This window comes from Rhinopithecus roxellana, chromosome 1 (assembly GCF_007565055.1).
Source record: "Rhinopithecus roxellana isolate Shanxi Qingling chromosome 1, ASM756505v1, whole genome shotgun sequence".
NCBI lineage: Eukaryota > Metazoa > Chordata > Mammalia > Primates > Cercopithecidae > Rhinopithecus > Rhinopithecus roxellana.
Window position 1 is genome coordinate 18,281,456 of NC_044549.1, and position 12,028 is coordinate 18,293,483.

Below are 12,028 nucleotides of genomic sequence, written 5' to 3' on the forward strand. Positions count from 1 at the left end.
ATGCTTTAAACTAGGATCATTGCAGTGGAGTTTAAGGGAAATGGTCGAAGTCTATGACGTATGTTGAAAGTAGAGCCAATAGGATTTGCTAATGGATTGGATAAAGTGTATAAAAGAAAGAGAAAATCAAGGACAACTTTTACCTACAAAATAAGTTCAATGATAGGCAATAACTGTTTCCTAGGGTTACTGCACTATAGTATTAAATGGCTAATAGACATAAAACTCCTAGAACAGTGTCTACCACATAATCAGGTATTCATAATGACATCTATTATTATATTTCAGAAGATATCACTAAAAGTCATAAAATTGTCTGTAATTTCCTGATCTGTTTTTTCAGGTGGCTAAAAATAGTTTCAATTTTCATCATTAAAAACTGTAGATATATCTCAGGAATATGAGTATTGAAATAACATATATAAGTGCATGTCAGCATTTCAAAAGCAATGTGAGACATTTGAAGAGTTTCCTTAAGCAAATGCAAAGCAAATATTAATTTAAAATTTAAAGAGATTTTTAAAATATTTATGTACTCAAATTATAAATCTAGTAAAGATGGCATTTTACCTTATACTAGTTATTTATTAATAATGAGAGCTGTATTTTATTAGCACACTTTTCTTGTAAATTGTGTGCACGTGATTATATTTGTGCTGAGGTAGAAGAGTGAAATTAATCTAAATAACACCCATTTTATATTCAGCAGTGGAAAAGAAGAAAATTGCACTTACCCACCAATAACTGTTTGTTTGATTATTTATTTGTTTATTTGGAAACTTTGTCGCCCAACCTGCAGTGTAGTGACGTGATCATAGTTCACCGTGACCTCAAACTCCTGAGCTCGAGATTCTCCCAACTCAGCTTCTTGAATAGCTGGACTACAGACATGCACCACCATGCCAGTTAATTTTTTATTTTTGTAGGGATAGGGTCTTACTGTGTTGCCCAGGCTCGTCTCAATCTCCTGGTCTCAAATGATCCTCCTATTTCAGCCTCCCAAAATGCTGGGATTAGAGATGTGAGCCAACATGCCTGACCAACTGTTTTTAAGCCATAAAAATTATAGTTGAAACACACCTTAATTACATTTTTAAGAGAAAAATAGGTTAAACTTCATACGGTAGAATGTTATTTACTACACCGGAGCCAACTTAATGCTAAATACTATTCTAAAAATAATGTGACATCAGACATGCACATATATGAGAGCGTGGTGTGCTTAGAACCAAGCCTATGGTATGGATGAGTGAACTTTTTTTTTGTAAATTAGAAGTTTGAGCAGCAATATTCAATAGCATGAATATACCTCTTTAAACGTTGTATTAACTGATACCATGAAATTATAATTTATAATTCTCATTAATTCTTCTTTTGCATATGAAACTTGTCATTGATCTTTTGATTGTACATAATTTAAAATTATACTTATATATAAAGATATTCTATGTATTTTTCCTGAACTCCTCTATGGTCACTCCTATCTTTGTGTTTGGACCATTTATGAGATGTTGGATTTACAGAACTGAATATTAAACCCTAAATTTATAATTCTCAACCATGCCCAATAACCAGAATCACCATCTTCAAGAGACTTTATGAGATAAATATGCAGACACACACATGTATATTCTGCAAAAACTTCCCTGGATTATTCTGATATACTCTAATGATGCTTCATCAAGATGATGGCACTCTGTGACACCCTGCCCCAAATAATAACTTTAAATTTAGAGTTTGTATAAATGTAGCATACAGTAGCTAGTATATATTACTTTCATGTGAACCTAAGCAGAAGTTATTTTTAACAAAGCCAATTCAGTAGTAACCTTTGTAAGCTAAAGCTATGTTACATTCAGATTCATTTTTAGCTCTTAACATGTAATTTTGAAATCCAACCACGATGTTTCACAAATCCATATCTACTTATGTTCTTCCTAGGTTTTTAGTGTATTAGAGGTGACATTTTTAGTTTTCTTATTATTGAAATTGCTGATTTCACTCTTTGTGGCCTCTCTCAACTACAACTAAAAATGTAACTGTGCCTAGCGTAAGTTCAAAATATATGATGACTACAAGAGAAAGAGCTCTGAAGAATTTATTAAGTTAAATTCTAATAAGATTTTCAACTGGGGAGACCACAAGAACTAAGACAATTTTCAATAAAAAGGAGATAGTTACTTATTTATTTGGTGGTTATTTTAAAAACAAGAGTGATTTTGTGTCTTCAAATCTATAAATAATCCCAAACATTTCTTTTTCAAATTCAACATCATTTTAAAAAGTCATAGTATAGTCACCTTTTTGATTTAGAAACATATAAAAACTGAAATTTAACTTTAAACTTAAGTTATAGGAGTAATCCTCCAAGGACTGTTTTCTGCGAAGTCATTTATAAATCAATTGTTCAGAACTCAAAATGCATTTTTCCATAAATATTTCTTTTAAAGACACTGCTAAAGTCCCTAGGCAGACTTATAGAAGCCTCTTTAACACAGACTACAGCTAAAAGACGAAACGTCCAATAGGAAAGAGGCCTGGAAGTCTCCTTCAAAATGTGGAAAGTGTGTTTTCCTTCCCTCTACGTGACTTGCCCTGGGCAAAATTTTTAAGGCAATTTTTCTATGTCATCTACCTATTTCTTCATGTCTTCCTTCCACGTCCTCAAAGATAAAACTTTTATTGTAAGAATTCACATGTGGTAGCACTTCTTCATCCCCTCTTGCCTGAGTGTAGGTCTTTTTCCACCTTATAAAATCACCTGTAACCTGGAGTCTCATCCCATCTTAATCTCAGTTTCCATTTTCTCATTGGCACAAATCTTAGCTGGATATAAGGTTAGATTGACTTATGCGAGTATGTGACTCACAACTACTATTCTAATTTCTCCAGATGATTTTTCATCTTTTCCTGCATTTGTAAACTCCACAAATATTTTACTAGAGGAATTTCAGAGAGCAAAACAAAAGTAAATGGAAACATGCAGATAACATGGGTGAGGATATTTTTGTGCCAAAGGACAATCAGAACCCCAGAAGTCAGATCCTCTGTGTTGTTCTGGCTCTTCAGAGATGCCCATCTTTTGTCTCTCATGAACCCCATGCATTTCTGACCTCCAGTTTTTTTGAGAATGACCTCTAGCAACACAAAAACCAGAACAACAGGCTTAAAGTGTCTGTTGTTTGCGTACCTTGGTCTTTTATAAACCATCTAGTAAGGTAAATGTCCTGCGTAGCCATTTTATAACTCAAGTCAAAGGTTTGGAATTAATAATTTTACAAAGCTACCGCTTAGCCTCCTATTTTTGTCATTTTGTTTTGAAAGGCTAGTGTCATTTCTTATAATTCATAGTTAGTGAACCAAAAAGGCTTTTGGTATACATATGGACCAAATTTCCATTACTTCATTTTTTTAGCTTAAATTGTCATTATCCAATAGTGTTTATTGAACCAGATTTGTGAGGAATCTGTGAAATTTGTTTACTGTAGGTACCCATGACATCACGTTGTGAAGTGTATCCTCTGAATGTTTGTAGAATCAGTGACATGCAATTTTTGTTAATTCTCCTCAAGAATAGCAGCTTATCATCTACCAGTTATAGTGTCATCTACAGTCATATTTAACCTTTTTAGGACACTGAATCACCAGAGTTATCTGCTTTAATAATGCACATTTTTCAGCAAGAAAGTTTGAGGGCAGTGATTTATATTATGGTCCACAGATCTTTGACAGTTTCTAAGCTATTTGGTTGGTGGACTTGACATCAGTGATTCTCCATTGAAGATCTAGAAAGAAATATAGCAGATATCTGTATAAGATATTTAGTTCCGTTTTCCTCACTCTTCAGCAAAAATATAAAAATTTGGTAGTAGTCATAATGAGAGTCTTGCCCTTAAAAATGGAGATGGCTGCAAGTGTAGTCAACACTTCAGTACTTCTTGTTCATTCATGATCTTTGCAGAGAATCCCCTACAGTAAGTATGACTTTCCATTAAAAATACTTCTAGAAAATATCTTAGCACATACTAAAAGTTTGAAAAGCTTCACTCCTTTAAGAGAAAAATAAATGAATTCAGTTTAGTTCAATTTAGTGAATATCTAGTAAATATCCACTGTGTGCCAGGCAAGGTGCTAGGCCCTGGGATTACAAGGGTGAACAAGACAAGGTATGCTCATTGTCCTCAAAATCATGTTCAATCCAGTGGGAGAGATGAACACATACATATTTGGTTTTAGCCAAGGTTTGAGATCTATTTTAGAGACAGAGCCAAGTTGGACTAAGTTTCTCTCTCTATCGCTCTCAAATCACCCTGGTTTGCTTCCCGCATTGACTCCTAGCACCTAGAACTATAGTAACTGGCCCATAGGATACTCAGGGAGTGTTGTTAGAAGGAATAAAGTTGAGGATTCAGCAAGGACCTCCTGGAAGAGATAATACGTGTCACAAAAAAACTCAGGTGACAAAGACTAGAATGACCTTCCTGGAAGAGGGAACTGTATAAGCAAAGCACATTAGATATAAAACAACATGTTGTAGGGGTGAATAGAGCACATGCAAAAATAAAATAAAATAAAGCAGAATAAGGGTATGCAACTAAAGATATGAGCAAGGGTCGGGTCTTGGTATTCATGACTAAGACACTGCACTTTATTCTGTCATTAAAAATCATTGAAGTGTTTAAAGCAAGTCAAAGGGTAAGATTTGTGTTTTCACAGAAAACCTTGTTGGACAGTAATGTGATGCCTTCGGGACAGCCTGGCACTCAGATCCCATGTTTGTCCTAACCTCAGTCTAAGTACTTGAGCTCAGCCTAAGATGAATGAACACTGGGAGGCTTGAAGTGTATGTAGATACAGTCCATGACAACCATCGTGAAAAGCTGGGGTTACTGCATAGACAATGCGACATGTCATTTACTGTCAGATCTGGGAGATGCTGTGCTCTGGGGTCTGAGAGAGTCTGATGGAGCTCTGCAGCTTTTAGAAACAGCAGGAATTGTTATGTATAGCTTTCAGAAACCCCTTCCAATCAGGCTCACCCTTTCTCTCAGTTAGAGGATAAACTCCATGTTTCTCAGCAGTCAGGTTGAGAGAGCAAAAAAAAGAGGATGAAGACAAACTGAATTCTAGCTACTAATCTCTGAGATGCAGTATGTAAATATGCCATATTCCCTCTCTTTCATTTGAATCTGCCTTCCTGGGAAGAGACCATATGTCATAAAAAAATTCATAGTTTCTTTTAGATTAATCTTCAGTAGGAAGCCCAAAAGTATTAAATCTCAGTGCTCTCACATTTTTCTCCTCCCCTCATAAACAATTCAATTCAATTGGAATTAATATTTATCGAGTGCTAACACAATGCATGGCAATGTAGTGGATGCTGTAAGAGAACTGCTACATAAAAGGGATAATACCCGTGTCCTACTTTAAGAAAACAGTCTGTTTTATACGAGACAATAGGAACAATATAGCAATAACAACCATTGCACCACAAGATAGGATCAAAAGTTATTTAATTCTGTCACCATTTATTAACCATCTACCATATTCAAGGAAACCAATATGTCCTAAACCAAACTTGAGAAGGCTATGTTGAGGAAGACCAGAAAAAGGAATATAGATTTTGTTTGAATAAGAGAGTTGTGTCATTTGTAGAGAAACAGATTTGTGCTATACCTGATATATGAATAAATGAGGCTATTCCTCTCAGCCAGACAGAGGTGAATAGATCCTCGTTTGTTGATTTATCTGGAGTGTTTTTGTTTGTTTGCTTTTGGTTAAATGATCTTAGAGGTCTTTATACATTGCTTTATTTTGCCAAATTATGCTGCCCAAACTAGCCCAGAATTATGTAAAATTTGGTTCAGTTGTTTTTCCAAAAACTCCAATAGATAAGAATACAGATTCTGTCATTGCTTGGACTTAAATCTGGACTCCACCACTTATTAGGTTATTAGATCTTTTTGTCCTTCAGTTTCACCATCTACAAGACGAAAATAATCACTACATTTACATCACATCAATATTGAGAGAATGAAATAAAATAATACCTGTAAAAACCTTAGTCTGGGACTGGCTTATAGTGTTCAATGAATGTGAGCTATTTTTCTCCTATAGTAATGTGGAAGAAATTAAGGTATGCATTCCCAAAAGCATATAGAACTATTTTTAGAGCTTTTTTTTTTTTCATCGAGCCCACATTTTATGAACAGTAAATAGACCAGTGGATAGATGGGTGGATCATGGATAAACAGATGATTGTAGTGATAGAGAGATAAAATAACACAAGTTGCGTTCCCTGGGAAGGGTTATTAAAAGATGTGCATGCAGGAACTTTGCTGGGAGGGTCACAGGATCAGCTTCCTTATTCCTACAGCTTCCGGAGTTTTGGAAGCTGGCAGCCCTTACTTAGCCAAATCCCTCTCTAGGGAATGCCCTTGGCTAAAGAAAGCTACCTCACCCAAGGCCATGACCCCTTTACACGAGCAGCCTGAATCTAGTGATTGATGTAGGAGGACAGGGGCCCAGTCTTTTTTTCCTCAGTTTGAGCCAACTCTGAGGAGTTATCCAGAACATCCCATAAAAGAGACAAAGGCCTTTGGGTGAAGGCACTGAACTGCAACCTGCTGCCACCCAATCCTGCTTTCTTCTCTTCCTCAGAGGTATTGATGCTGAGACTGTGTAATCGAAGATCATGATTTAATGAAACTCATAAGATTTACTGCTTCACCAAGGACATTCTTAAGAAAAACTAGCTTTCCATCTTTCTCTGAGTGCCTGTGTCAGAGAAGAATATGAGAATACTAGTATAGTTTGGTTTGGTGCTACTGACTTTCTTCCGATGAGGCTCCTGCAGTTTTACCCATCAGAGTTTTGTACCATTTGTGCAAATATCAGCCTAATGAAAAAATGCAAAAACATGTACTTAGTGCTATTATGAAAATAATTTTAACCTCATGGACCCCTGAGAATGTCTTGGCCAATGGATTAGAAGTAAATATCCTACATTTATAGTCCTATAAAAGAACATGTAGAAAGTAGTGTAGATTCTTTTAATACACCAAAATCTTGTTTTTTAAATGATACCACTTACCATTATTAGAACCGTTATTACCATGATGATTGACATGAAAGCAGTTAATCTAAATCTTCAAATGTTACTGACAAAAATATTTTGAGACTAATTTTAAAAATAACTTGCATAATAGCCAAAAAGTAGAAGTAACTCCATCAACTGATGAATATACAAAAGGAATAGAAATTATCCAGCAATAAAATGAATAAATTATTGAAACACGCTATGGGTGGATGAACCTTGAAAACATACTAGGTAAAAGAAGACAGTCACAAAAGACCACATATTGTGTTATTCCATTCAAGAGATACCCAGAACAGGCAAAGAGATAGAGCTAGAAAGTAGATTACTGGTTGCCCAGGGTGGTGGGAGGAGTTAGGGGAAGTGAGGACTTATTGCTTGGTAAGGATGGGTCTTTTCAGAGGGGATGATGAAAAAGTTCTAGAATTGATTTTGGTGATAGCTGTACAGCTCCATGAGTAAGATAAAAACTGAATTGTATACTCTAAAAGATACATTGTATGGTACATTAATTATACTTCAATAAAAGTATTAAAAAGCAAATTGGTGCTTTGTGACACACTCAACATAGATAGAACATTAAATTTCAGCCTGGTCTTAAGTAACTATTTCTCTTCATATTTGTAGGAGCATATATTGAGAAGTGATTTTTCAGGAAAGTGAGAAGGGAATTTTCTGACTCATTAAAATTGAAAAAAAAACACGTTATAACAGTAATAACAAGGACGTATTAAATAGTAACTATTATTAAATTAAGCGAGGAGCTGTGCTATCTGCTTTGTATGTGATTCTCCCTGCAATTCTGAGCTAGATAACTTTATTCCCATCGTGTAGATAAGGAAACAGACTCTCGGGTTTTCAGGTGCCCCATTAACATTCCTTACTACTTTAAAATTCTACTTGACAAGAATTATGATAGGAGGCAACTCCAGTTTTGAATAGGTAAAAGAGCCAACTTTTAAACTTCAGAGTACTTCATTCTAGGCCGAAAGAACTTACACTTTCAATTCCACTCAAAGGTTTCAAGATTCCTAATAGAAGAGTGGTAGGTAGTGTACATGATAGAAGAGGCAGATTTCATCTAATAGTGTACGTCTAAGAAGGTGGATTCGAAACATAAAGAGCTAATAACACCAAAGATTTTCTTTGCTAGGTCATCCTTTATACATTAATTATACAGAAGCGCCTGCTTAAATGGATATTCTTGCTCTAAGAGTGTTTTTTTAAGAGAGGGCTTTTTCCCCTTACTCTGCACTTGGGTTGGGAGATATTATCAGAGAGCTATCAGACAGGTAAGTTGATACAGCGAGACAAAGTTTATTTCATTTATAGTGTAAGCTTATTCATTTACCTGAACAATGAATCATCATTGTATAGGAGACTGTGTCACCATGACAGCTAGGGTCAGATCGTCTCTGTCCTGAAGCTGCGCTATGGTTTAAAATTAGATATGTATTCATAAAAACTGCTTTAACTTTTAAAGTTTTTAAGTTTCTCTTATTTGTGCTTCTAATGTACAGCATAAAGTAATATAGCCCTACAATCTCCTGCTAGATATTCATTTTTAATATCATTCATAAATAAATGTTGCCTGATGTACAAAAAAATAATTTTTCATTTTTCTCTATAACTCCATTAAAGACAACAATCTCCAAATAACTAGGTTGAATAATATGCATTATTTTGAAAACTTAAAATATTTTTGTTTTTATTTCCTCTAATTTCAAGGGTACTATCTGTATACTATTTGTACCTGGTCTTGTTGGTGCTTACATTTTGCTCAGTTAACAACTGGATATTTTTTAACTCTTTAAAATAAAAACATTTTTTTAAAATCAAGGCAGAGGGAATAAGACGGGGTCGATTACTTTGATGGGATTGATACTAATACCATTCCTGACTCATTCTCCACATTATTTAATCCTTCCAACCAGGAGCTAAAATAGCCTCATTTTTCTGTCAATTGCCAACAACGTTTCTATCTTCCCTATATAATGAAAAAAATGGAAAAATCTATTTATTTTCTGTTTTCTTGTGCTTTTTTCATTCTTCTGCTGCTTTCCTATACTTGTTTCTTGTTTATACCATCACTTTTTTTTCCTGAGTCACCTGGCCTACTATTTTTCTCAGTATCTCCAGTTATCACATGGGTTTTATCCAGTCCTAGGTTTTGCTGCTCTTCTACCCAGCTGTACAGCTGGTTCAAAGCTCACATCTATGGAAAGTGGATTCTATTTGTTTGGTAGCCTTTTTTTGGCAGCCTTTGCTCTTACTTTATTTTACTTTAGTTCTCTCCTATTACCTAAGTTTTTGAAATCACTTTGTTCTGAGAGTTAATTTGGTTGATTTCCTTCTGTCCTTTGTTTAGTTGTCCTTCATTACTTCCAGTGAGATTTTCCCATTTCTTTAAATGTCAAACAAATTCTTACTTTTCCTTATGAACATAGTCAATGATCAGCAAACTTGATGCTTATCTTCATTTGATCCAATAAAATAAATGTAAGGATCTTATTTAATACACACACGCACACATTGCATTAAATCAATTTAAACAATTGTGATTCTCTTGCAGAAGCATGATGGCCACTTCACAGTCATCCAGTTGGTCGGAATGCTCCGAGGCATTGCGTCCGGCATGAAGTATCTTTCTGATATGGGTTATGTTCATCGAGACCTAGCAGCTCGGAATATATTGGTCAATAGCAACTTAGTATGCAAAGTTTCTGATTTTGGTCTCTCCAGAGTGCTGGAAGATGAGCCAGAAGCTGCTTATACGACAACTGTAAGTTTATATGCCCTTTCTTCATATAGTTTGTTTACTTTTATTGTTTTTAATGTTATTAGAGTAATTCTGTTTCTGCCTCCCTAATTTTCTGCTTGTATTTATTACTTTGCTAATTTGACATTGTTATTTAATTGAGAAGTATTTGCTTTGGATGTCTAGGTTATAACAACAACAACAAAAAAGAAAACAAAGACTTTTCATACTTGACTGTTTTCTTTTTCATTGTACTGGGACTTTAACATCATGCTTAACAGCCATGTCATGACTGGATGTTATAACATGGGCTGAAGTATCTTCAATGATTTAATAATTTTCTTTAAATAGAGTTCTGTGTATCTAAATGGTATAATTAATTACTAACTCAGTAATAGTGAGGAACCAGTGACTATGAAATGACTTTTTTTCCAAATGTTTTTGAATGATCTGCTCATACTTAGAATGAACAATATGGGTTTCTTTGGAGATGTATAAGTACACTCTAAACCTTTTCCTAAACGATGCTTGGAGAAAATGTGAGCAGAAATGCAAGTTTAAAACTTTAGAACCAAACTGTCATCCACAAATTGTATCACTTCAATTTGTCCTATGAATAGTGTAAATATTTCTGACTGCCCTAAATCAATTCATTTCATTGATCTTGTTGGTTATTGTTTTGAGGAATTTGGTCTCAAAGTCTCTGTTGTGCTATCTTCAAGCTACTAATTTGTAAAGTTATATTCTGTTATTTTTTTAAACAAATCTTCACCATTAACTCATTTGGCAGTCAGTTTCAATGAAAAAGAAGTCATTAAAGCTACTCAAAATATTTTTATTATATTCTCATTTTCTCACTTTATACATTATTTTAAAAGATGCAACTTCATTATTGAGTTCTGTTTTATTTCATGCTCTATGAGTTGTTTTGAAACTTTGCTGTATTCAGTTACTCCAGAATAAAATACAACTATTAATATTGTGAATGGAATATTTTATGCATTACTATATTTGCTTTGTAGAAATGTTCTCTATTAATTTACCAATGATATTTTTCAGTTTCTTCAACAAAGAAATATAGTTCTAAGGAAAATAAATTAATTTCTCATTGTCTGATATATAAAGTAGCTGTGTAGCAGTATCTATTGATCTTTTAATTTGACCAAAAAGCTTCATAAAAATAAGTCCATCAGTTCTGAAAACAATTTGTTCAGTTTAGAAAAAACAGTATTTTCAACTCCATTTTTAAATTGGAAAGTATCATAATTATTTTAACTTCTCTCAAGGTCTTTATTTTCATTTATCTTTACAAATTTATAACTTAAAACAACTTTTGAAGTTATAGAACAATGAATATAAAAATTTTCCATTAAGCACATTATTTCCAATGCTGAAGAATAATGTTTAAAAGTATTATATAAATATTCAAAATATAATATTTATAAAAATTGCAACAAATACAATCTACTAAAAAATAAAATATGGGAAATTACTAGACTCTTTGTGGCAGTAAGTCTATACAGATAGACTTGAAATTTAATAAAATATTTTAACTGCTTTTTAAAATGGTAAGCCTATAACTAAATGTAAGATACTGATGAAATGCAGATTACTGAAATTTTTATGCATATGTAAGTTTTGTTACATCAAATCTAACAGCCAGACTCTGTCTTATATGATTATAAAGACTAAGAGGCCTAGGACAGTGCTGTTTAAAATTTAGATTCGACCCCAGACTTAAATAGCAGATTTGGTAACCAGAATATTAACACTCTAAAAACTACCTTTAAAAAGCTGTAAATTATGTCTTGATTAAGAAATAAGTCTCTGAATTTAGAAGATATCAATTAAATGGCAAATAATATAATCAAGTTTTTTTTTAAGTCTCAGAACTACTTACTGTTCAGAGGTTTGACTTTATAATGAACACGGGCATTCAGCACTTAAAATAGTAAAGCTCTTGCCTTTAAAGACTTTATACCTTGATAGGGTAGAAGGCTCATGCTGCCTTGCAATTCAATACATTAAGTGTTGTCATGGGGGACTTAAAAAGAAGTATAGAAGTACCAAAAAGCAGAGTTTGAAGAAGGCTTCACAAAAGGTCAAAATTTGAACCAAATCTTAGGAGAATTTATTAGGCTGACAAGTGGAGGAAAGGCAGTCCAGATGGAGGA

At 33.9% G+C, this 12,028-nt stretch overlaps 1 protein-coding gene across 2 annotated transcripts in view; it reads left to right on the forward strand.

Annotated features, from left to right (window-relative positions):
• Positions 1–12,028, forward strand: part of EPHA6 (EPH receptor A6) — a 955,335-nt gene that overhangs the window by 827,058 nt on the left and 116,249 nt on the right. For both annotated transcript variants that reach the window (XM_030938295.1, XM_030938296.1), the window contains one exon: positions 9,669–9,878. In XM_030938295.1, the coding sequence (XP_030794155.1) occupies positions 9,669–9,878 (210 nt within the window). The remainder of the gene's footprint in view (positions 1–9,668; positions 9,879–12,028) is intronic.